The sequence below is a fragment of the Homarus americanus genome, unplaced genomic scaffold, assembly GCF_018991925.1.
Source record: "Homarus americanus isolate GMGI-L3 unplaced genomic scaffold, GMGI_Hamer_2.0 scaffold57563, whole genome shotgun sequence".
NCBI lineage: Eukaryota > Metazoa > Arthropoda > Malacostraca > Decapoda > Nephropidae > Homarus > Homarus americanus.
In genome coordinates this window covers 155,727-182,500 of record NW_024752597.1, presented here as the reverse complement: position 1 = coordinate 182,500, position 26,774 = coordinate 155,727, and the positions used below count along the sequence as shown (strand labels likewise).

General features: G+C 36.7%; 2 protein-coding genes across 2 annotated transcripts in view; one reads left to right on the top strand and one right to left on the bottom strand.

Annotated features, from left to right (window-relative positions):
- The window catches only part of LOC121855144 (probable serine/threonine-protein kinase DDB_G0282963), a 72,567-nt gene extending 65,916 nt beyond the window's left edge, over positions 1-6,651 (bottom strand). The window contains exons 1-3 of the mRNA XM_042350012.1: positions 6,115-6,651; positions 3,279-3,365; positions 2,671-2,715 (exon numbers count right to left, since the gene is read on the bottom strand). Coding sequence (XP_042205946.1) covers positions 2,671-2,715; positions 3,279-3,365; positions 6,115-6,636 — 654 coding nt within the window. The 5' untranslated portion in view covers positions 6,637-6,651. The remainder of the gene's footprint in view (positions 1-2,670; positions 2,716-3,278; positions 3,366-6,114) is intronic.
- Positions 6,652-9,146: 2,495 nt separating this feature from the next.
- LOC121855141 (prefoldin subunit 4-like) lies at positions 9,147-19,910 on the top strand. Its single transcript, XM_042350009.1, has 4 exons — positions 9,147-9,267; positions 18,323-18,427; positions 18,721-18,828; positions 19,337-19,910. Exons 1-4 carry the CDS (start codon positions 9,241-9,243, stop codon positions 19,499-19,501), a joined length of 405 nt encoding a protein of 134 aa, XP_042205943.1. The 5' UTR covers positions 9,147-9,240; the 3' UTR covers positions 19,502-19,910.
- The last annotated feature ends 6,864 nt before the right edge of the window (positions 19,911-26,774 follow it).

Here is a 26,774-nt window from a genome sequence, read left to right as displayed (position 1 = left end):
GAGAGGAAGGGGAAGGGAGGAAAACAACATTAACCTCCTTAAAGATCATCGACTCCGCGGTAGGAAGGAGGGAGGAGGCGGAGGAGGAGGAGGAGGGAGGGCAGGAGGAGGGAGGGAATGGGAGGAGATGGAGAGAGGTGCAGTGGGCAGCAGGAAGTGGACTCAGCTTACTGGCGGAGGCCAGAATCAGAAGTGAGTGAGGGGGAAGAGTGCTAAACCCCTTTCCTTCCTCCTCCTCCTCCTCCTCCCCTCTTCCTTCCTTTCCGTTGTTGTTTTGCCTATTTCGGGATTCACACACACACACACACACACACACACACACACACACACACACACACACACACACACACACACACACACCTGGAAAATAACAAAAACTATCAGGGAAAAAAGTAACTTAATTCCCTAGTATTCTTTCCCTCCCCAAACCTGACTTTTTTCCTTAAATTTCCCCCTGAATATTTTCCTTGATAATTTTCCCCAGACAACAACAACAACAACAACAATAATAATAATAATAATAATAATAATAATAATAATAATAATAATAATAATAATAATAATAATAATAATAATAATAATAATAATAATAATAATAATAATAATAATAATAAACAATTACACGAATAAAACACTCTAATAGTCTCTGGTGGTATTGTTAAGCCTGGTGGAAAAAAACTCGGTGGTAATAAAGTCAAATTAGGAAAAAAAAATGGCGCCGTACCGTGTGACATTGTTGGGGTCAGCGAGAAAAAATTTGGCGGGCCGTTATAGTGTGTCTGCCATGACGTCACCGGTGGCGCCATGACAGCCCCGGCGAGGTGGATAATGTTAAAGGAGTACCACTAACACGAGGCCTGAGTTGTTATTGTTTTCATTATTGTTGTTAGTGTTTTTGTTTTCTTGTTATCATTACTATTATTGTTATTGTTATCATTATTATTAATAGTACTAATATTGTGTTAACATTAACCTAACCTAACCTTAACGTAACCAAGCCTAACCTAACCTAACCTAACCTAGCCTAACCTAAACTAACCTTAACCTAACCTAGCCTAACCAAACCTAACCTACCTATACCTAGCCCAACCTAAATCAACCCTAACCTAACCTTAGTGCCGTGTTAGTGCCGTGTTAGTGCCGTGTTAGAGCCGTGTTAGTGCCGTGTTAGAGCCGTGTTAGAGCCGTGTTAGAGCTGTGGGTTGGAGGGGTTGTACCTGAGCCAATAATATGATCTCACTTTCACTCATTAGCAACACACCTGGACACCCCTCCCCCCTCACCCCCTCCTCCCTCACCCCTCCTCCCCCTACCCCCCCAACCTCACTATCTATTTGCTTCCCTCCTTCACTCACACTTTCCCTCCCTCCCTCCCTCCCCCCCCTCCCTCCCTCCCCCTTCCCTCCTTCTCTTCATCTATGTCTTTATATTCGTCTACCTCTCTCTCTCTCTCTCCCTCTCTCTCCCTCTCTCTCCCTCCCTCCTCCCTCTCCTACTCTCGTTCTCCTCCTTCTCTCTAACTATATCCCCCCTCACCCCTCCTTCCCTCCCCCACCCCCCACACAGGTAGAAGCTAATTCAAATACATTCATACAGGTATTTAAAAATCTAATTATCACAACACAGGTGGGCTAATTAGGAGTCATAATGATTCGTGACGTCATCAAGTTACCTGGTGAATGATAGTAATTAAGAAGACAGGTAATATAATTTTAATTAAGTATCGAATTACAGGTGTGGGATTAATATTAGTGTGATTTATTGTTAAATTTCTCTCTCTCTCTCTCTCTCTCTCTCTCTCTTTCACTTTTCACCTCTCTCCACCTCTCTACAACACCCCCACACTCTCTACAACACCCCACACTCTCTACAACACCCCACACTCTCTACAACACCCCCACACCCTACAACACCCCACCCCTACAACACCCCCACCACAACACCCCACCACAGCACCCCACCACAACACCCCCACCCACAACACCCCCCACCACACAGGCGCCACTGAACCAATTTACTCATTTGGCAACTATTACAATATTGTTTTTATAAGCGTCATGTTATGTTTTGTTTTTGTATTTTTGTTTTGTTGTTTTGCTGTTTTGTTTTTGTTATGTTTTGTTTTGTTTTGTTTGTTTTGCTTTTGCTTGTTTTGTTTTTGTTATGTTTTGCTTGTTTGTTTTTTTCTGTGTTTTGCTGTTTTTCGTGTTTGTGTTTTTGCTTTGTTTCTGTTGTTTGCTGTTTTGTTTCGTGTTTGTGTTTTGCTTTGTTTCGTGTTTGTGTTTTGCTTTTTTTTTTGTTTTGTTTAAAGTTACTGAAAGCGAGAGTGAAAGCACATAATGTAAACAGTGTGGGAGATATATTCCACTGGGTTACGGTCACTGGCTTATGTTTTCGTTCAGGGGGGATGGTTGAGGTAGGAGGAAGAAAGGGGAAGGAGGAAGGAGGAGGAGGAGGAGGAGGAGGAGGGGAAGGAGGAGGAGGAGGAAGGAGGAGGAGGAGATGTGTTTTGAGGTTGTGTTAATATAGTTCGTTTTAAAAGGATTGAAGAGAGAGAAAATCGGAAAAAAAATCGGCTTTGGTTACTCACCTCCCCCTATCAACGTCAAAACCCGTTAAAATCGGCTCATATACATCTAAATCGGCAAACAATCGGCTCTGGGTACTGACCTTTTCACCTGCTGACGTCAACCAAAGATGTCGCTCATCCACAAACTGTAAAAAAAAATCGCAAAATCCATTAAAATCCGAACAAAATCTGACCACATGACAGATTTTTAAAGATTTTAAACTCAGGTGTTGCCTTAGAGAAAAATAATCGCATGAAACTATTAATTATTCATGAATTATTGAATTATTATAAAATTAGTGTAGCTAGTATAGAAATAATGGTAATGTATTTCTGATAATAATAATAATAATAATAATAATAATAATAATAATAATAATAACAATACAACTCGATCCATATAAACACGGACAGACAACAAGACAACCACAGACTAAATTGTACAGGAGGAGTTTGAATCCCTCATGGCCGCACCTTCCTGGAGGATTAAATATTCACGAGTAGCACCTCGAGTCTAGACGGGTGGCGGACAGTTTTTGTCAGATGGTTGTCCTCAATATGGCTGGAGTGACTAAACGACCTCTACACATGAAACCCTTTTATACTCTAATCTGTAATAAAAAACCCTAATGTTTTTTTTTAAGATATAACTATACAAGAAAGGGATATAATAAACGTATAATGATATAAAAAAAATACGGAGCTTTACCTTGAGATAGGAAGTAGGCACGTAACCCACAGTAGCCGAGCGTAGTGCCAAGACCCCCCACCAAATGGTGTTGTTCTGCTCCACCACCTGGAAATAAAAGAAAAAGCGCGGGAATATTAATGACAATATTGGATTAGCTACAGAGTAATGGCATTCAGGTTGAGGTTAAGTCAATCTATAAGAGAATATTAATCGATATTTAATGTCTGTCGCCAGGTTGTACAAAAAATATGAAATAGGAGTTAGTGAAACGTGCAACTATCGCGTGACTTACTGATATTGAATGCTGGAACCCCGATGGACACGCTTGTTGCATGTTGGACACGCACCTCATACTTGTATACGCTCACACAAGGGACACATGCATATACAGTATATATACACGCACATACTAATACTTACACATGCTTACACACATACGTTATTAAACGCACACACGCTCAAAAACACTTACACACTTACAAACACACCCCAACGTACACCCTCTCACACGCACTCACACATACTCACGCCCGCAGGCTCTCAGGAGGGGCCACACGCACTTAAACACGCCCACACGCACGACACACACTGTACCACATCACGCAACGTAATATTGACCCCTCTAAGCTCACACGATTTACCATACCTTAACACGGCTGCATCCTGTCCGGCAGATAGACAGACAAACAGATCAATTGATATAAATAATGATTAAATAGATTACACATACAAACTCCTAACTAACGAACGCAGTGTGTGTGTGTGTGTATGTGTGTGTGTGTGTGTACCTGAGCAAAATCTATTCCCAGACCGTCTCATCCATCATCCAACATTATTAGATTGCAATAAACCTCCTGCAACATCATCAAGTTGAAAGGAAATCTCTGCAACGCCCCCTCACGAACACCATCAGTCGACCCAGGCACCAGCCAAACTATTCTCTGCTAAAACTGAACCTAACTAGTTAAGGTAGAATCTGACTTTAATTTTTGTCTTGTAAACTTAACAAAGGTAAAGTCTAGTTAAATAATATACGAACTTTAGCCGATAATAATCAATATCCTATAGTAAAAATAGCCTACATACATGCATACATACATATATATCAACATAATATACCGCAAGTGAATCAAAGTATCAAATAAATATTAAAATAAACAGATTCATACTTACAGAATATAAATGGACACGTTTTCATAAGTAGCGTTCGCATCCTGTTTACAAGATGTCATTCAGATGGGACTAAAATGTGTTTTCTCTCTTATCTCTCTCTATCTCTCTGTTTTATACGTATTTATAAAAATAATTTCTACCATTAATTTTTAATTTTTTAATTTGGTAATAAGCCACTTTTTAATTACAGCAATATTTAGATTAATATTGGTGATAATGAATTTCAGGTCGCTTACACAACTGATATGCTTTATCTTGGTTATAAAAAATAATAAACTATAATGAATTTAATACAGGGTGATAAAGCCGATACTATACATTATACTCAAGTGGATATTTTTGCTTGCATGTTGGGAGGAAATATTAATTTATGGGTGTTAGGAAGAGCTTAAGTGCCCACGCCCTTGATGAGTTGCAGGCAAGTCATTTTGGGACGATCCAGTTTAGCCTAACCAAATCTAATCTAATTTAATCCAGCCTAACCTAAACTAACCTATCCTAACCTAACCATGAGGGAGGAAGGGTGTTCAGTGTTCACGCCTGTGTCGTGATTTAAAATGTATGGAAACGACAAGCACAGGTGGAGAGAGTCGAGGGTGTGCATGGCGTCAAATAGTCACCCCAATTTCACCAGACCATTGATGTGACCGAGTTATGACCGAGTTATGACCGACTTGTGACTGAGTTGTGACCGATTAATGACCGAGGGAACGTCAGGCTGAATACATGCCATTGTGAATCTAAATTGAAAGTCATTGTTTTTCTAATGTGAAAGTTCATTAAAGCAGATGAACCTAACATAAATACATGCTGTCACACTCAATACTCAGACAATACCTATCATTCGAAGCCTTGTCAAGTGGCATTGCTGGTATGGTATTAGGCAAGTACAATATATTACCACATATTCAAGACCATATAATATTCTCTTCAGTGCCTCATAGCTTGGGTATCAAAAGGGAAATTATTATTATCTTTTTTTTCATTTTTTTTTTCAGCTGAGATCAAACAAATTAACGAAAAAGGTTGAGAATTGAAGACAAGAGGAGAAAGCTGTTTGGATGCAACACACGGATCACATGCTTAATAAACCAGGAATAAGTTAAGTTTGTTGACAATTTATAATATTCCATCCCATTTGTGATTGATGTAGTTTCTCAAGAGATTCTTAAGTTGAATAATCCTTGTAACTAAAGATATACTGAATTTAAATGCTTAATTCCTTCGCTTAGATATTCATACGGGCGCTAATGGTAAACAGTACTTAAGGGTTTTGCATTTTTTTCCTTGGGATCACCTGAAGAATCTCCACCACAGTTTATTTCACCTAACAATATATTGGGGGAGTGTGATTAGGTTATATTAGGTTAGCCTAGAATATGTTATAACAGTTAGGTTAAATAATATTAGATTAGGTTACGATAGGTTATGTTAGTTTGGGATACGTTAGGTTAGGATATGTTAGGTTAGGATTGGTTAGGTTAAGATATGTTAGGTTAGGATTGGTTAGGTTAGGATTGGTTAGGTTAGGATATGTTAGGTTAGGATATGTTAGGTTAGGATATGTTAGGTTAGGATTGGTTAGGTTATGTTTGGTTTGGTTTGGTTTGGTTTGGTTTGGTTTGGTTAGGTTAGGTTAGGTTAGGTTAGGATAGGGTATGTTTGGTTAGGTTCAACTTACCGCAAAAATATCCCCTTTCTTGAACGCGAGGACGAGCGATTTATTCCTTTTCTCATGTTCATCGAAATCCAGCGTGTGAGAGGCACCATTACTACTACAGGCAGCTACAGTATCACCACCTCCTGTATTAAGTTTATGTAATGACGCTACAGGACTTCCGGTAACACCTTTAACACTATCCCGCCTTCCATTTTCTATACCATCTCTCTTACTACGTCCGTTAGTTTTCTTGCTACCAACACAAACTCCACTATCAATAGATTTTGCCCGATCTTTCACTCTTACACTAAAGACCTCCGCTTCATTTTCCCTTGAGGTACTCGCTATATTGCCAGGGTCATCTAGATCACTATACCCAGCGCGTATTCTCTCATCATCACTATTATACGTGTATCTACAGTCATCGTCGTCATTATAGCAGGCAGTAAACTCACACGGTATACCCACAGCTTCAGATTGTTCTTTTAAATATGCTAACACTAAATCCTCGGAAAAGTCAGCAATTGCTTTGTGTATTTCCATACTAGTATAAAGTTAGCTTAAACTTTCATGTATTTTTTTTCCTGTGTTCGATATTCCCTAACAAACAAACAAAAAAGTTTATATGGAAATAAAACTTTTAAAACTCAACTTCTCACGGGAATGTAAACTTTTCTGGTAGTTTGTGAGGCAACAGTCCAACACTAAGTCCAACACAAGAGTTCTAACACAAAAAAAGTCCAACACAAGACACTCGGGAGGTCATACTAGGGGGAGGCCACAAGCACGACTAAGCGAATAATACACCTCGCGAACCGACGCCAAAATATCGACCCTAGTTTGGCCCCTCCCCGGACTATCCCTACAGTCATCGCTGCCGAGAGTCTGGCGCTGTGTAGACCAGACACGCTTTGTTCTACGCCATTCTTTTAAATATATTTCCCTACATTATATAAGTAAATCGCACCAACTTCTAGAATATATCAAAGGCGTGTGTTGGTCTGCATAGCGTAAGGTTTGAAAGAGTTAAGAAATCTAGGTTAGACAAAAGCAGAGTGATATTCCCCCTCCTCCTCCCCTCCATTACAACCCTGGAGCCGGTGATTCATTCAAGTTCTGCTCCCCCATCCTCACCCCCCCACAATCTCTTCTCTCCCCCATTACCACCCCCCCCCAGTGTTATTGCAGTCAATTCCCCCACCACAAACCGACGCGGCATTGTCCACTTAGAGTAGTCACCTGTCGCCATTGAATGAGTGATCAGAATCATATCTCCTTGGGAAAGTTTGCTGTCAAGAGTGCATTGCAGGGATTCCCAAGCGTAGGTTTTATTTATCTAAAGTTTATTTCCATCTTAAAGAATTAACGTTCGCTAAATCGATAAAGGCGATCGGAAGTTTTATTAATTTAGTGTGCGTTGTGGCTAAGCTTGGCTAGGCTATATGTTAGTGTCATGGCCCTGTTGCATGTTATCCCCTATACGTTACCCTTCCCTCCCTCCCTCAATTCCACGCCGAGCTGTGTTTTACCGGGTGTAACGCTGCGTACCGTCACTATTCTGGGGTGCACCGTAGTTTTACCAGTGCACAATTGTAGCTTAATACACTGCTTTGTCATGTTAAGTTTCTTGTACAATGTAATACTGTCGCTATATCACGACTAGCACTGTACTGATACATTGGAGTTATACCATGGAACACTACAATGTGCTTATGAAATCCTTGATCACCTGAAAATTATTCACCCCGGTTATTTCACCTTAAAACTAATCCCCTTAACCTAACACTCTCCCCGAGTCAGCATTAGATTGTTTAAAATCATCAGAGGAAATAAGCTGGGGGAACTAATCTTCACATGATCCTGATATTGTTCCATTTCCCTTCTTGTACAAGAGAAACAGATTCATAGTGAACAATGAACATATGACTAGTGTTATTGGTACATATTATAGCCACAGCTCCTTTCAGTTATATATTTGATAAAACCACAAGATACAGAACAGAGAAACGTCAATGGTAGAGATGACAGCCTAAGGTAGAACACGAACTTAAGTCAACTCACTCTTAAAAACCTCAGTATTCAACATGTATACTCATTATCCGTACCTACATTATAAATACCCTTTAGTCCCTAGTCTGCCATCGCCTGTCCTTATCTGTCGGCGGCTCGGAATATGGTTGCCGTTTATAAAATGGCGGGAAAAGCAAAGGAATAAGAGAAAACCTAGACTATGAGAGGGTAAACTACTCTAACCAGAACTCACATTAATTTATCATTTTATTACCTTCCAACTTAAGATTAGTTTATTTGTTATTTTATTATGAAACTTATTGCTATGTTTGATAGTTTAATTTATTATCTTTGCCACTAATCAGTCTGTTAGCACACTGTTGGCAAATATTAGATTTGTGCAGGCTCTCTGTTACACACTGTTGGCAAGTACTGGCTCACTATTACACATTGTTGGCAAGTACTGGCTTATTTTTACACACTGTTGGCAAGCTCTTAATTCCTCTGTGACACATGTCGACTCTAATGCCTCTGTGACACATAATATTAATTTAAAGGGGAAAATGAGATATTTCTAATTATTGAATTTTTAGCTTAAACTGGGCGTGGTCAAACTCCACTGAGTTCACTATTAATTTTTATATACTTTCAAAATGTAATTGAGTTTATATGATAATAATTCCAACATAGAAGAAAGATTATTGAACATGTTACAAATATTTATTAACAGCTGCAAATGTTTTGATACATTGTGATATGCTCCGCCCATTTGTGATTTCAGGATCTAGCACATTTATTATATTTTGAACTAACAATTTATAGAGTGTTTTTCAGTCAAATATGAGGTCTATAGTTATTGGAAATATTAAATTATGTTGATATATTTATTCAGATTTTCTACATAATCAAACACAACGATAATAATTAAAGGAACGTGATATTTCCTGTGTTGATTAAAAAAAACATACCATGATGTAAATGGTAATAGTGATAGAAACAGTTTACTCAATAACTTTATAATTCACCTTATTCCTAAAATATAATAATTAAAATATTATATTTCTTGTGTTTCAGTAAAGTCTCAATTTATTACAGTAAAGTATAAAACTGTATCATGTATTGCTGAGTTACCAGAGTATGGCAGCCATGACGTCTATGGCAAGGGTGAGACAAGTTTTACCTCTCTAATACTTTACTGTATCTTATTTAGCCATTTTAACACTAGAATTAAGGTTTATATTTGATGAATGACATACCAGAATTGTTTTTTGTATTGTAGTAAGTGCAGGAGGAGGTAAGGCAGGAGTCCACGTGAGTCACCAAAAATATGACATTCAATGAACCTCTTAATATGTACACAGATCAGCATGTATATTAACTATGCAGGTATACAGTTGAGCATGAATCTCTAGACAATGTAGATATACGGTTCACGTAGGCCTATGTGCCAAAGATAGCCGACAAAGCTGTTAGCTGCTTATTTCCAGGACGGTCCTTTGCTGAGGCGTACTTTTGGTCTAATCAGTAATATGTCCACGGGAGTATAATTGAAGGTTTATTTGGTAGAATTAAACAAGTAGATTGCTGTTGGACTATCTGAGGCTGGTGATCACTTCCACAGTACAACATTCTGTGGTTTAATGATATAGAAATCCCCTCATTTCTCTTACTGTAGCTTTATCTATTATGTATGTCTTTGTTTTACCTTTGAATTTCTTAATACCATAATCTGTTTTGATGTGATCTGGTAACTTGTTCCAGTCTGTTGTAGCAGTAAAGACGAAAGTGTATTTACCTGACTGCAGACACCATGTACCATAAAATTATGTTCAAGGAAAGGATTATAGAGGCTTCAACTGTGAGGCATTTAGTATTTCCATTGAGAACTTTTATTTTGGCTTTACTTTTTTTAACTATATTATCTTTGATAAATTCACTGGACAAACAAAAGTCAAGAGTTAGTTCAAGTTATTTCACCGAGTTACAGATGAGACGGATTCATTACTACATACAGTATTGAAATTAATTCATTGACCTTTTTGAGTTTTCTTCAGTCTATCCAACATGTAGGGATAATTTGTTTATGAGCCATTGTTTACATGACTCCAGTTCAGATGTAACTCATTAGCTGTATCATTAGATCTTTACCTCACACTGAAGGAGCACTGTCATCGGCATTCAGCAAAAGTTTCCAATTGACACTAATGGACATGTCATATAAGGTAACACAGGCTACTGGTGTTATTTGCAACATCAATCTGCTTCCCATTGCAAAGAAATGATTTAAAACCAATCAACAGAGCCAATGCCAAGAGCCTGCATGGTTTTCATACTCACAGATACTCACAGATGATCTTCTGGAAGAGGCTCACGCCTGTGACTCCAGCTCAATAGCCTCTTCTCTACTCAGACGGTGGCTGTGTGTGGCGGATAATTGTGCCCTAAAATTATATACTTGTTGTTGATTTTTCCAGTATTTATCTAATTTTGCTTCAAACTTTTCCACCGTCTCCACATTCACTACCCACTCAGGTAAACTATTCCAGTTGTTGACAACCCTACTCGTGAACGAGTGTCTTCTGAGATTTAGCCTCGCTCTTGTTTTGTAGATCTTCTTTGAGTTCCCCTGGGTAGTGTCAGCCTCCCTCATCTGGAACATTCCTGCTGTACATGCCTGGTCATATATGCCACACACTATCTTGTATGTTTCCACTTGGTCCCCACGAGATCTTCTGTACGCCAGTGTCGGTAACTGTAATTTCCTTAGTCTTTCCTCATAAGATAAATCCTTGATCTGTGGTACTAATTTGGTAGCCCTCCTCTGTACATTCTCTACTGCTTCAATATCCTTAATGAGATATGGGCACCAAATTTGATTAGCATACTCAAGGTGTGGCCTAACCAGAGCAGTGTACAGAGCCTTGAATATAGGTGCATCCAGATGAACAAAAGTTCTTCTAATAATGCCCACTATTTTATTAGCCTTGTTGATTTTCTCAGCTAGATGGTCAGAAAACGTCAGCTTATCATCGATGACTACCCCTATATCCTTCTCTACAGTGGTCTTCTTGATCGTGGTGTACATATGATATCCATGGTCAGCAACTTTTGTTCTTCCTATCCTCATGTATTTACTTTTTTCTGGGTGAAAGTTCAGCATCCACTTCTCAGTCCATCCCCTCATCCCATCCAGGTCCTCCTGCAGCATGTCACAATCCTCATCTCGTTCTATTTTCCTAAAAATCTTTGTGTCATCCGCATATAGATATACCTCACTGTCGTGTTTAATTGCCTCAGGCAGGTCATTGATAAAAAGGACAAACAGCAGGGGGCCGAGGACAGAACCCTGAGGGACCCCACTAGTGACCTCTCTCCAGTCAGATACTTCTCCATTTACCACAACCCTCTGTTTTCTCTTAGTTAAAAAATTCCTTATCCAATCAAGATATTTTCCATCAATGCGATAACTAGATACTTTTTCTAATAGTCTTTTGTGGGGTACTCTATCAAAAGCCTTCATGAAGTCACAATACACTATGTCCACAGCCTGACTGTCATCGATAATTTCCGTCCACCTGTCTAGTACCCTAATCAACTGTAGGACTGTTGACCTGCCGGAAATGAAGCCAAACTGTTTATTACTAAAAAATCCATATTTTTTCGTATGGGATGTCATCTCTTCCCGTAATATTGACTCCATTAATTTGCAGATTACACTAGTTAGACTGACTGGCCTGTAGTTTCCCGGTTCACTTTTACTTCCCTTCTTATAGATAGCTGTGATATATGCAATACGCCAGTCTTCGGGTATATTTCCTTCTTGAAAAGAGCCTTCAAACAAGATCCTCAGAGGCTGAAGTAGTTCCTCCATCATCTCCTTAATGACTCTTGGATGTAACCCATCTGGACTGGGAGACTTATGTCTTTTCAATTTTTGAATCACCTTTCTTATTTTGCCCTCGGTTATCTCCAGGTGTTCAAGAGCTGGCACGTCTTTCTTGTTGGCTGTTGGTATCCCCCTATCTGGTTCCTTAATAAAAACTCGTGAAAATTGCTCTGAGAGTACATCTGCCTTTTCTTGATCATTCACAGTCTTCTGTACTTTTTCCTCATCCTTGTAAAGATCTGTAATTCTAGCTTTTGTTCTTGTTTTTGTCTGTACATACTTCCAGAACACTTTTGGATTTGCCTTTACATTTTTCGCAATCTCTTGTTCTTTGCGTTTTAAGATGTTTCTAGTTTCCCATCTGACCTGGTTATTTAATCTCCTGTATTCCTTTTCAGTTTCCAGATACATCTCCCTTGTGCATGCTCTTTCATTGAACTTCGTTTTCATTATTTTCAGTCTCTCCCACAGTCTCTGTTTTTTCTTCACTTTAGCCCAGAGCTTCCTGTTCATAGGTAATTTTTCATTTGTTCTTTTTCTGCTAACCCTCAGTCCTCTGATTATCTTCTTAGGGACACACTCGTCAATGACTGCCTGCAATTTTCCTTTGAACTTATTCCACTTACTTTCAATATCTGGTTCCAATGATAAGTATTGGATCCAGTCCATCGTGAGCCTTTGCTTCATCAGTAGGTAAAACGCTTTTTCATACATGTACACTTGTTTTTTACTTTTGTCTTCCATCTCCTGTATGTCACAATGGAAATAAATACAGGCATGGTCACTCTTTCCCAGTGGACTCTCCAGCTTGATATCTCCTACTATAGATTATTCGTTACTGAACAACAGGTGTTGTCTCCTTTTATCCTGGTGATTTCCTCTATATGTTGAGTGAGAAAGCAGTCCCGTACTTTCTCGATGAACATGGTACCAACATCATTCAGTCCCATTACAGAAGTATAATTACTCCAATTTATTTGTGGAAGATTAAAATCACCTACAATTATTTTATAAAGCACATTTTTATCATTGACTTCCTGCATAAGTTGGAGCAAATTATTATTATTGCTTTCATCACTATTAGGGCTTCTGTAAATGGAGGTAAATAGTAAATTACCACTACTACATGGCACTTCTATACAGCAATATTCACAAAACTTAGTTTCAAGTTCAACACTGTAAAATTTGGTTCCTTTCCTAATATATATTAACATACCTCTCCCTTCCTTATTAAGGAGATTTTGCTCTATAATGTCATAACCTTCTAGGTTATATTCTGCTGTAATCCATTCATATCTGTAGTGTTTTGGCTTTACCTCCCGTAGGGCTATTACTTACAGAGTATTTTCCATCTCCTTCAACTGTGCATTTAACTCTATTAACATGTCTGGACTCAACACATCCACATTACTAAACATAATAAGAAATTTACCTACATTAACATTTTGTTCTTGTTTTTTCCTATTTTTAATCAGTTTCCTTACACTATTTACACTACTGGTATGTACATGTTTCTCCTCTTTGAGCCTCACTACTTCTCTTGGACCCCTATTTTGACGACTCTTCGCCTCCACGGAGGACCCACCACTCTGTGTCTCCCCTTCCCGGAGTCCATTAAGTTTTTTGCCTCCTGCCATAAAACAGCTTCATTTTCTCTCTCCCTTTTAGTTAAGTCATTGGCTATTCTTATGTCTTGGAATTTCATATTACCTTGCAGGTTCCTGATGTTTCTAAATAGGTTGGCCTTTATATCTGCAGTAGATAACTTGACTAGCATAGGTCTAGCTTTTCCCTGGATAAATTTACCCAGCCTAATCACTTTAACTATTATCTCCTGGCCACTAGTGATGCCACATTCTTTTATTAGGTTCAGTGCATAAGATTTATCACTCTCAATCCTTTCGCTCATTGTTGGGGATCCAGATTCTGGCACACCATATACCACTATGTTGTTTTCCCTCTTCTTTCTCTCATTTAGTTCCTCTATAAGTTCACCAACAGGCTCTGGTTTCCCTGTGTTGTCTTTCTGCTTCACTTCAGTGGCACTTCCTGTTGCCCTGCCAGAATCTACTTTCCCTTCTAAACCCACTGTTCTAGCCTCCAAGGTTTCCAGTCTGTTTTCAAAACCCCTGTCATTCTTAGCATTTGTTTCCAACACATCATTTATTTCAATAGATTTTGCCTCCAATATACCCATCCTGACTTCTATCTCCTTATTCTTATCGTGTTCCTGTGCTGTAAATTCTCTCAGTTGATTTACTTTGCCTACCAATTCATTTTGTCTGGTCATTTGTTCCACCTGTTGTTGCTCAATTCTTTTTATGTACTTGTGCAGTTTAGCACAACCCTTCTTGCAGTGACTGCAGTACCACATCAACACTCCTTCTGCCTCCTCATCTTGCATAAAGTTATATACCTCTTCTGGTAATTTTTCACATTCGATGTGGAACCACACTTCACAAACATCACAGCTAACTGCTTTGTCGCTATCCTTGACTGTTAATCCACATTCTCCACACATTTCGGTGTTCTTCTTTCCTCCATGTTTGTTGACACTTGCCTTCCTTCTCCTGTCGCCTGGGTCTCACTCATTTTGACTTCTTCTTTATTGTATATACAAAAATTTGATGGGCTTACCTTCCTGTATGCCTCCTTATATTCACAGAACTGCGTATCTATTTAATTTCCACTTATGTTCCTTTGTTATTCATAAATTTGGGCAAAATTACAAGAGCTCTATCTTATCCTATCCTATTACCAGGACCTCCACATGTGTCGAAGGCTTTATGCAAGTTAGGTGTTACCATACCTGTGTGATATCCCTGAGCTGTTTCGGATCTTATATAGCCAGTGAGATGGATCAAATTTGTGTCAGTCGAGTGAGAGATCCTAAAACCTGATTGGTAGCTGTACAAAATATTACATTACTGGAGATATCTTTCCACCTAAACATACACAGCTCTCTTTTGAGTTTTATCTTCTTTAACCGTGCTCGTTACCAAGAACGCCAGTAAGAGTAGTTTTAAACTCCTCCGAGGCCTCGTTGACCTCCGTGCAATTATTCACGTGCGATCAATCAATATTTTGTAGTTTATTTTACAGATCTTCTTTATTGTAATTTTTCATTGACTGTACAGTACTGGGTTTGCTTTCTACGTTTTAAAATAAAGATTCCATTACCATATTACTCTTGAGTCGCAAAATATTTTCCTTCTACAGTATAGAGAAAACCTAACCATTATATACAGTAGTTCCCAATTTACAAGGCTTAAGTTTACAAAAAATCCAAAGTTACGAAAAAGAATTTGTCCCACACCCTGATTTACAAATGAAATCCCCTAATTTATTGAAAAATGTTCTTGGTGCTATACTGTATTTTTTTTTCTACGTAACAATGAAAATAATGCAATCATTTTGTACCACCTTAATGTTTAATTCCTTCAGTAACGTCTTTCACTAATACTCACAATATTATTAAGTTGACAAATAATGTAATGTGTTTCATCGTGCTTCTCGGACTCACTGGAGACAAGTACTATTTATCTCTTAATTACTGTATATATAATGGGTGTCAGTGTATTGTTATGGTAATATAATTGTTATAGATGATGACATAGTGTTTCATATTGATTACTTTGTTTATAGTAGGTACAGGTGTGAAATTACGCGGGGGTTATGTTCTTGAAAATCACCGCTTAATTCAAAAACACGTAAATTAAACTTAATTTTCCCATAAGAATATCCTGTACATGTAAATGGTACAGGCTAGGGAACCATCATATACCGCACAGGGTACAAACAGTGCTCACACTTAAACCAAGCACGCAGCCAACCTCCGACACACGCTCTCCTCTTTGAAGGCGGGTGATCACATTTAATTTCACGTCCATTGCGATTGTTTTTCATGCCTTTTTAGCTTTAGGCGCCCCAGAGGAGGCAGATGGAAATTTTTTCCAGACATGCTCAATGGGAAAAACAGCGTTTAACACTGAAAAAGTACGTGATAAACACACAATGCAAATGAAAGCAGAGAAAAATTAGTGCTGGTGTGAGCTGAGAAAGTGATATGCGGGAAGCTTGCTGGACGTCATCACAGTTGTTGGACAGAATACTTCATTATCATCATTAGTAGTAATAATCTTTATTGTTACATTATTATAGTATTTATTATTATTATTAATAATATTAAAATCGTTGATGTTGATATGACTGCGACTTTATAGTAATAACTTAAAGCACCTCACCAGGCATCACAAGCGACTCCACTGCCGGGCTAATACGCATGGCAAATTTAAACTGTCTTGAGCGCGTTATTTCAAAAATAGGTGTGCGTAAATTAGCTTTTGGTATTAATTGAACAATCGCGTTATTCCAAAAACGCTTAAATCAAATGCTCGTAAAACGCGAGTTACCTGTATTATACTAGGTAATACTTAAAATGTCAAACTCATGGGACAGAACCATTAATGGGAAAATTTCTATAGAAAAACCTGTTGCTTATCTCTTGAATAGAAAGAATTGGCTGGAGGAATTTTAACCTAACATACTTTTGGTTTTCCCTTGTTTTTCGAAGTGAATATGGTGCCACAAGGACCTCTGTGTTTATCTTCGCTTTACTGTACTGTTGACAATATAAAAAAAAAACTAACTCTAACCTACCTAACCTGACCAACCCTGACCAACCCTAACCTACCCTAATCTACCTAACCTAACTAACTAAAACCTTTCAGTCATAAGAATTTAGGTCTGGTTGGTTTATTTAACTACAGAATTTTTTATTTTTTTATGTTGATGCGGGAGAAAAAAAATCGTAAATAAAAAATTCCCGCTAAAATGGCTCCTTCCCATAAACCTGACATTTAAAGTAGTACCATGTGCTGTGCTGTGCTGTGCTGTACTGTGCTGTATTTTACTGTACTGTACTGTACTGTATTTTACTTACTATGTTTATTATTGGTTTATAACCAATGTGTATGCCAAAAATTTTATTTAAAACATTGGTAAATCTAGTGTCAGCCACAACTACTGTTCAACCATAAATTTTTGTTGTTTCCTTGGTATTTGGTGTGATTTTTTCGAATTTGTATTTCATTTCTGTCAGAAATGAGTCGTTTTGGAGTTATCACCTCCCCATAGAACCTACCTAACCTTACCTAACTTCCGAGCCATCTCCACCAAATTAAACAGAAAGTACTTATTTTAATATCTGGTACCAATGAAAGCAGCTTTGTTGAAGCACCATGGTGTAATTTTACATTTTTTGTGGATGTGAAAGTATGCTCAGACCGAGCGGGTCGGCTGTAAGCAAACAGACGACACGCGTAGACAGCAGATTTACTTAAATTTCTTACAGGAATTTACTATCTCGGTTAATATCCATTTGCGATGGAAGTTGTATTAGAAAAGGTTGTTGTAAATTAGGAAATATAATGTAGCTAGAACATTGATCAAAATTCCCAAGAACCAATTGTGGCTGAAGCTAATAAGAAAATGTTTTGTAGGATTTTTGTCATTTTAAGATATTTTTGGGGATTTTTGTTGTTGTAGGAATGCATATCATCTTTTACAATGTGATTCTATTGGAAAATATACTTCCATTTACCATTAGTTTAGAATAGTCCAGTACATTATTATACGACGATAAATCCTCCAAAACTTACTCATGTCAATAACAATTGAAGAAAATACCAGTTGTTTAAATCACCAATAAAATCAACACACTATACTATACACTATCAACACTTCACAAGACCTTTAATATAATAGCACTGTACCTGCAGGAGCTTTAGGGGTGTCTAGGTGTGTGAGGAGCCACTGCTAGTTGGTTCACCTCTTACCTGCCACATGACAACAAGAACTGACACCCACCCATGACTACACACACACATAGACAGCACTTGTTTCACCTTATGACTACAGTTTTAACTTCCCAGGAATGGTAATAGACTTGTCATTTTTAACAAGTGTTTTTTTTTTATTAGTTATGGTTTTGGTAATTGAAAGACCAGGAGTGTTTTAAGGTTTTATTATTATTATTTTATGTAATTTCAATTTTCATATAAATACACTGCTCGTTTGGTCGTTAATGAAGAGGTGTTACACACACACACACACACTCCTATACACATACACACACACCTATATACACACTTTTTGAGGTACATTATAGCTACCTGTACAGTCATTCACAGTCAAGTCAGTTTCAGTTCATTAGTCTGTCAATCAGTTTTAGTTAGTCAGTCTGTGTCATTAAGTCTCAACCAGTCAATCAATTCTCATGTCTCTATTCAGTAGGTACAATACTAATCAAATTTTTCCTCTCTCGTGTTGCAGGACTCAGACGTTCACATAACCTACGATGACCAGCAGAAGATAAACAGATTCGCCCGGTGTAACGCTCGCCACGGAGATGTCAAGGAGGAGCTGAAGTTTAAGGAGGTAAGGGAGGGCATTGAGGACAAGATGTATTAAGGGCAAGATGCATTGGGGGTAAGATGGATTGGAGGCGAAATTTATTGACGGCAAGATGCATTGGGGATGAGATGTATTGAGGGCTAGATTTGTTGAAGTTAAGATGGATTGAGGGCAAGGTGGATTATGTTCAAGATGGATTGAAGTTAAGATGGATTAGGGGCAAAGTTTATTGAGGGCAAGATGCATTAATTTATGGTCAACAATAATGTATTTTCTCCACTAATAAACTTTAATGTGTGTGTTTTCTCTTTATACAGAATGACTTAAAGAACTTACAAGATGCAGAGGACGAGATGATGATGACTCTAGACAGCGACGAAAAAGTTCCATTCATGGTCGGGGAAGTGTTTATCATGAAGACTCAGGTACTACAGTAGTTGAGATGTTATGTATGTACTGGGGTGTATTATATAGTACATTAGTTTGTTTCGTAAAGGCTGAAATTATTAATGATCTCGATTATGTCTCTAGTCATAGCCCTTCACTATGCTGTGTTTACTTTTCCACAGCTGGGGAGTAGGTCATCTTTTACTGACTTTAGTTAATACAGTACAGCAGGTAATTGATCTTGTTCTCAAACTATTCATTCATGACTCCTTATGAGAAAAGCCAGGATGCATTCTTGGATCCCAGAAATTCTTGTATGTTCCTCGGAAAATTTTCATACATAGAGACGCAGGCTTTTAAATTTAATAAATGACTACGCTACACTTCTGTAACCCAAGAGGGACAGGTGGGATGTGTCCAGGGTATCTTAGAACAAACATTGTAAAGATGTCCTTACACATTCACTATTTGTTGACTGATACACTTTGTTAGGTCTGTTCATGCAATCATTCTAACAAAAAACCTAATGTTTCTTTTATTTTGCAGGATGAAGCACAAGAGGCCATTGGTTCCCAGAGAGAGGGGCTACAGGATGATATCAGTAACCTCAACACCAGAGCCAGTGAACTACAAGACACCATGACTCAGCTAAAGGGAGATCTTTATGCTAAATTTGGTAATAATATTAACTTAGAACCAGAAGAGGAATGAAGACAAACTTAAGGTAGTTATAGACAGTATTGAATTAAAATTTTCTGCAAACTTACTTAACACTCATTAGATGTAAAAGTGAGGGAATTAATATCTAAAAGGCTTTTCATTCATAAATGTTGCATATTTGGATTTTTTCTATTCACTAAGTACCAGGGCTTCATGTTAAAAGTATGTACGTATACAAATTGTCAAAAGCAATCTGATTTTATTTATTTTATTTTTTGCACAACTGAGCGATTACAAAATGTGCACTAACTTCTCAGCCTAAAATCTTAATTGTAATAACCGACTGCAGCTTTATATAATGTGGATTATTTCCTTGTCATGTTAAGCCTAGGCAATAAGTTTCATCATTTGTTATTTTGAAATATAAGTGATTTAAAAAGCATTAAATATGTTATGATAATCCTACAACTCTCCTTCAACCTTGGTAATGCTATTTATTTTAATCACGTGACCATCTATCTCAGGTTAGTGTATGTTTTCATTATAATTCCAATACAGTTTATATTCTCTGAAATGTGACAACTGCTTTAGGGAGATTGATTCAAGTTATTATAGATTATACTATGAGTTATCAATCTACTGGGTAAATGGGTAGAGTGAGAGAGGGATATTTTAATGTTTTCTCTGTCACTTCCAAAGAAAACATTTCAGTAATAATTACACATAAAGGAGAAGTAAAAGTGAACTTAAAGGATTGTCTAGTTGTATTTATAAAATATATTATGTGCTTAAAACTCTGCAAGAAATTAAAACCCTGCAGATATGTTAATTAAAATCTTGACTGAATACTTGGGATATTTTCTAAATCAACTTGGTTACTTAAGACAGTGAAATGGTTAAACAGGAAGCTAACATCTGAAGATCTTAATAACTTTTGTACCAGAATTCCATAACAGACACATTTTGGTTAATATATTAAGTGAGGTATTTGAATTTTCTTGTTAATCTTCCTATTCCCTTTACAAACCAAAATTTTTCCCTCAAACTGACCAAAAAAAGGCAAGTTATGGTTACATTAAATAATTGCACGATGAAAAATATACTGAAATACGGTGGGTGACTGACAGTTCCATCATAGAATGAAACGGCTAATTTTCTAATGGTAAAAAAATATAGAATACTCGTCTTGTTTTACCTCATCATTCCCAACACGTAAGTGATGACTCCAATAACATTTCCTCTAATTGTCATCATTACAATTTAGTTTTATGAAATTACTGTACAATATAATAATCCAAACTAACATAAAACAATGTGTAATGCCTACAATGAATGAATTTACAATATTTAACTGAAGTACAATTTGATTTTACAAGTTGACTTATTTCTAAGATAACAGAAGAGAAACAAACACAAAATAATGAAGATTCAATTATTGCTAACTGTTAATAACTTTGTAAGACAGTATTCTTAACCCTCTCAACATGACAACAGCACAGCACCGTAAATAAGGAAGGCCAAGTATATCAAAACGCTAACTAATTTCTTCTTGAACACAATCGATCTTTACCTCGTGTTGGCTGTGTCTTTCTTACACGATGGATGTTTAAAATGACGTCAAGACCATGAAGTAATATTCACTTCTCTCACTCAACTAAATGATGCTGTACGATAAGACCATCTCACCCTGGCAATAACTGTATCGTGTCCTCCTTGGTGAAGATTTGAGGTTCAGACGAGCTTTAAATATCTCTATACACACACTGTTGGCCGCAAAGGCAGAAACCATTAATACCTCACATTATCAAACCTTTCCATTAAATGTTTCAAAAACTTAAGACACTTTTTCATTACACTTTAAGCACAGTTATTGGTACACACAAGCCATCAATCTAGTCAGTATTTGGTTTATTATCTATGGTGCATCAGTCAGTCAAGTTGAGGGGGTTAAAAGGTCTATCACAGATAAATAGTGGACAAAAATACTAAGGTATAGGAGCCACTAATGCCCTAACACTGGTCTCTGGGCAACAAAGCATGAAAGCTTAAGGCATTAGCTATAAATAAACTGTTTCAACATCAATAATAACCAATAGGCACAAGGCTTGTCTCCACAATCTTGGCTCTTCAGATTCTTACAATGGAAAAAATCTATATGACTAAGAGACACAAGAGCCAATATAAATTAAGACTCGAGTCAATAAGGTGCGTCTGGTGAAGTCCACGAAGGTACTGTTCCGGCAGTGGCCCGAACCTAAGCTTTCACAGCCAACACTTGCCCAAGACATTTACAATAAGCCATTTTCATTTATAGAAATACAGAACAGTTCTTAAAATTAAACTTACTTGGCTATGACTGAGCATCGTATAATTTACAACAGAAAGCATTATCATACATAGATTACTAAAGCTAAATTGCCTGATAATTAGTGATTCACAAGTCAAGTTTCACAGTACTGTACCGTTGCCAAGTACAGCCGTCTGGCGAGTTTGGCAGGAAGAGACAGTACAGTACAGCCACCATCACCCAGTTGGTAGACTAACTTGAATGAACCACAATACTGTATTAGTTGAACACACTGAATGAAGCAGTTTATTAATATTTGGCATAACTCTTCCTCATCACACTCATTCTAACGCTGACAATCTCTTCCTCTTCTAAATACAATAAAAAAAAAAACAATCAGGTTACAATGTGTCTTATCAGTATTAGGTATTACACCTGTACTTCAATAGCATTTAAAAACCTTAGCTTATAGTTACTCATAGTTTATAGATCTTTGGAGGACAATTTGTTAGAAGGAAGACTCTTTGGTGGTTCAACTGTAATGACACACATCTACAATACAAGCGCGAGTTTTACGCCTCCATCACGAGACGACTTACATCTCACTTGTTTATAAATATGAAACGTCAGCAGGAAAAATATTCATTATATAAAATTGTTCTTCCAAAGTTTTATCGACAAAATAACGGAAACTGTCTGAGATATTAAAATAAAAATTACACCTTGCAACATAAACAGGAAAAAATAAATAAAAATCTGTATGCTAATGAACAAAATTAATCTAAAATCCAAATATCAAGGAACACATTTTGACGAGGTACATGAGAAACCCGACAAAAAGGACTCAAATACCAGCGACGTGTAATCCAATCTTTTCCAACACAAGCTTCAGGTGACCATCAAAGGAAGAAATGGTATAGATCAGCTAAAGGTAGGAAAGATAGAGAGATAAGGAACATGAGGAAAAGATGGAAGCATGAAGAGATAATGAATAGAAGGAGAGATGGAGGATTGGAGGGATATGAGAGTGTAGGAAGGAGTGGGGGACAGGTGACTGATGGGGAAACAATTAGTAGTTGGGAAAGATTTACAGTAATGGAGAGGGTAATTATGTGAGAACAGTGAAGAAGCAACAAAAAATGGCAAGAAGTATGGTTGGAGAGAACAGGATCACACAAGGTAAGTATAGTGTTGGTAAGGAACAGTACAGAATTAAGCTCGATGGGCAAAACTTCCTCTTATACAAAGTTTGAATTAGATTTTCATTCACATTCCAAAATCCTCATAACAAATCTCATGTAATTACTTTTATATACAGGGCATTAGTCTTCAAGAGAACATATATTGCAAAATGTTGGATATAAACTCACACCAATTCTTTTACAAGTCATACTTCATTACCTCACATACAGTCGAGAACTAACATAACTACATATTGCATAAGGAAGTCCATTTGTTTACTGATCATTGTTACTGTATATAAAACTTGTTTCTTAAGACTATGTCCACTAGTATTGTTTGTAAGTGAAGGAAGCAATATTTGGCAAGTTAACAGCTGGCCACAACTGACCTGTAGTACATTAACACACAGTAAAGTGTCTAAAAGTTCTGTACAGTTTATGCAGAATGTGAACACTTTGGGGCAATATTTTTTTAAAGAGTGATGCCCATATTTCATTTATTACACTACTGTACTGTACAAAGCTTGGGAATATTAATTATCTAGCAAATGAATAACTAAGATTTTTTTTTAAACTTTGGTAGTTTTGATGGGGTAAATTGTACACATGTAATCCACTCTAAATAACTAAAGCACAATACCTGTACCATGGTAATTAATTTCCAACATACACAGACTACTGTATATATATGCATGAAAGGATTAATTATCAATATCTGTAATTACAAATTCCAAATGAGTTCTTTACACTAGCCCTTTAAGAGGTAAAATAATCAGCCTCCATCACAAATATATCTGCAGAGCTCAAAGACCCTCACCCCTTCATAGTTTAAACCCCGGAGAGCTAATATTGTATACCTCTTGCCATACCAGTTCCTGTGGGGAGCATATATGTCACATTACACCAAGCCATCAGTGACACATTGCTCCAAACTAAATGATACATATAATAATAACTCTTGTAATTAGAACATTACATTATGACTTGAGTTTCAGCATATTTCTTCCATCAACACACATGGCGTGTCATGACAAAGAATTAAATAGTTGGAAATAATACTCTCACCATCGTTCATACAATACAGGTTGGTTCTTATATATACAGTACATACATATATCAAAAAGCATATTCTGTACCTTAAACTTTTGTTGAGTTTCATCCTACACAACAAACTGGTTCTATCATTATCCAACTCAACACACACATAAGGATTACTTCTCACCCCCTACACACACAAGGACTGCTATATTTATCACCTCCCTCCCCACCCACCCACACACAGTATCACCCTCACCCATACAAAAAATATATTCACCAACATCACTGAACAATAGTTCTCTCTGCTTGTGTTAATCTTTGATATTTAGTGGAAGAATTAATGTTGGGTCACTACAGTACAGGACACAGTCTATTATAAAACATTAAGACCAGGAAAAAAAAAAAACTATCCCAGGACTCATACATACTTGGTCCCAAAAGACTATGATAGTATATCTTAAATCATACTTTACTACATATATTTGATTTACTCAGTGTACTATTACTTGGTCCACTTGTGTGTTTATGATAATACACGCAGACAATGTTGCTGTTTTAAAGTTCAAGCAATCGTGAGATCTCTATTAAAAACCTATAAGGCAGTGTGTATAAAGTTTTTTTTTTTTTAGACATCCTGTATAATTTTTTGGGGGGTTAAAGTCATTTGAAGTTCCTTGGTACTGTAATGGACTTGATAAAATCTACAGCAGCCAATTGTCTCAACCAAGACAAGAATCCATGAATAGAACCGAGCCTTGGTTAACACACACACACACGTAAAGGAAGTATAATTAAACTCCCTTCTAATATATAACATCTGACTTAGCAGGCCACCTCACAGCCTACATATGAGAAGACCAATGATAAGTGAAAGACAAACCACGATATTACTGCTTGGGGAGATGGACAAGATCAAACCTACCATCTGGTGAAATGTGCTAAAAAAATACTAACATATCTGGCTGACAACAAAACAAATGAAGAAAATAATAAAATCCAGTTGCTATTTCATTTACTGTTTGTACTAGATAAATTGAGATCCTGTGTATGTCTACTAAAAAGATGAGTGTCTTAAAATTGCACCAAACTAAATAAGGAAAATTGTCATCATTAGAAATATCCTAGACTCTTTGAAAGCCCGACCAATAACAAAAACTCGCTGCCTAGAGCCCACACAATTATTCTCATTTTCACTTTGATTCCCTTCAAAGAATTAAATATTGAAATACATTAAACTCTGATATAGTATCAATAATTCCCATAACTTAAGGTAACAAGATCTATGTTTATATTAATATTCCTGGGTGTGTAGCTATACTATTTAGGAGTTATAAAATTGATAGTAATTCTATGTCATTCTTAACTAATATATTCTCTCATTCAGGTGACATATACATACTGTTCCCCGCCACTCAGACAGTAATCCCGACAGAACCTCCAAGCACACCTTCTTTTAAACACGTTCCCTATTACCGGTAACACACGGAACCAAATCGTACGGCCACGTGGAATGATCGCAAAAATGAGTAACGTCAGCATACCTACGGAACCGCTGAATATATACCAGACAGTCAAGAAGTGTCATTCTGATTATGAAGAATGATTACAGTACATATTTGTTAGTGTATTACAAGTGTTCTCTCTGTAGCAGTTATGTGAAATTACAGTACGGCAAAACCTCTATTTAACGGACTATATGGAGAGATAAGTACATTATACCGCGGGCGCATTACATGTGAAACCCCTATTTAATGGATTATATATACTGTACTACAATATATATAAAGAAAAGTCCATTATATTGAGGTTTCACTGTATATTGATGACTCTTACTAACTTAATCCATAGTAATTATATCCAATACTCCAATAACATAAAATCACACCATTTATATATATATATATATATATATATATATATATATATATATATATATATATATATATATATATATATATATATATATATATATATATATATATATATATATATATATATATATATATATATATATATATATATATATATATATATATATATATATATATATATATATATATATAAATAAAATAACAAGGTCATGACACCACTCAGAAATTTATTTTTTAAGTTACTAGAGTCTCAAGTTGGCTGTAAACAGATAAGTTACCTGTATTTCTTACCCTACACCACAGAGAGGAGACTACACACCAGCGACAAGTTTCGGCAACGCTCGGTCGTGCCCTAAGTAGTGAAAAAATGCGTCTTGACATCCCTGAATAGATAAGTTTACCGTCGTGATAAAATAAAATATCTCGCTACACATCCACTCATAACAGCTGCACGTAACTCTCACTTTGGCCCACATACACTGTCATGATATAAGTTACTTTTCATGAAATATCTACAATTCTTATACAATACATTCTTTTAAATATATATACAGTACATTCCCAGCATGACAGCTTTTGGGGATTTATAGCTTATACAAATACTATAAAAAAACAAACAATAAATAACATCTTTAATTTCCATGAAAAATATGGAAATTTGGGTGAAAAAAAAATTGTTAAGAAAATGTAATCTCAAAACTGTTAACTATAAAGCCATGTTCAAGAGGCACTCATATCAGATAAGGGCACCTGTTGCTGAACACATATATTTGATCCATTCGTGACAAAGACTGGAATTGATACATCTTCAAATACATAGATATATATATACCATTACACACATGACGGTAAACACAGAAACAAAACAAATTGAGAGACAAAAAGACTGAGTGTAATTATTCTAAAAAAAAAAGAAAGAAGAAAATCCATTTATAACAATATTAAAA

Coding starts and splice junctions, on each gene's coding strand:
- LOC121855141 (XM_042350009.1), top strand. CDS start 9,241: ATGGCAGCCATGACGTCTATGGCAAGG. Junction 9,268..18,322: donor CCATGACGTCTATGGCAAGG/GTGAGACAAGTT, acceptor CTCGTGTTGCAG/GACTCAGACGTTCACATAAC. Junction 18,428..18,720: donor AGGAGCTGAAGTTTAAGGAG/GTAAGGGAGGGC, acceptor CTCTTTATACAG/AATGACTTAAAGAACTTACA.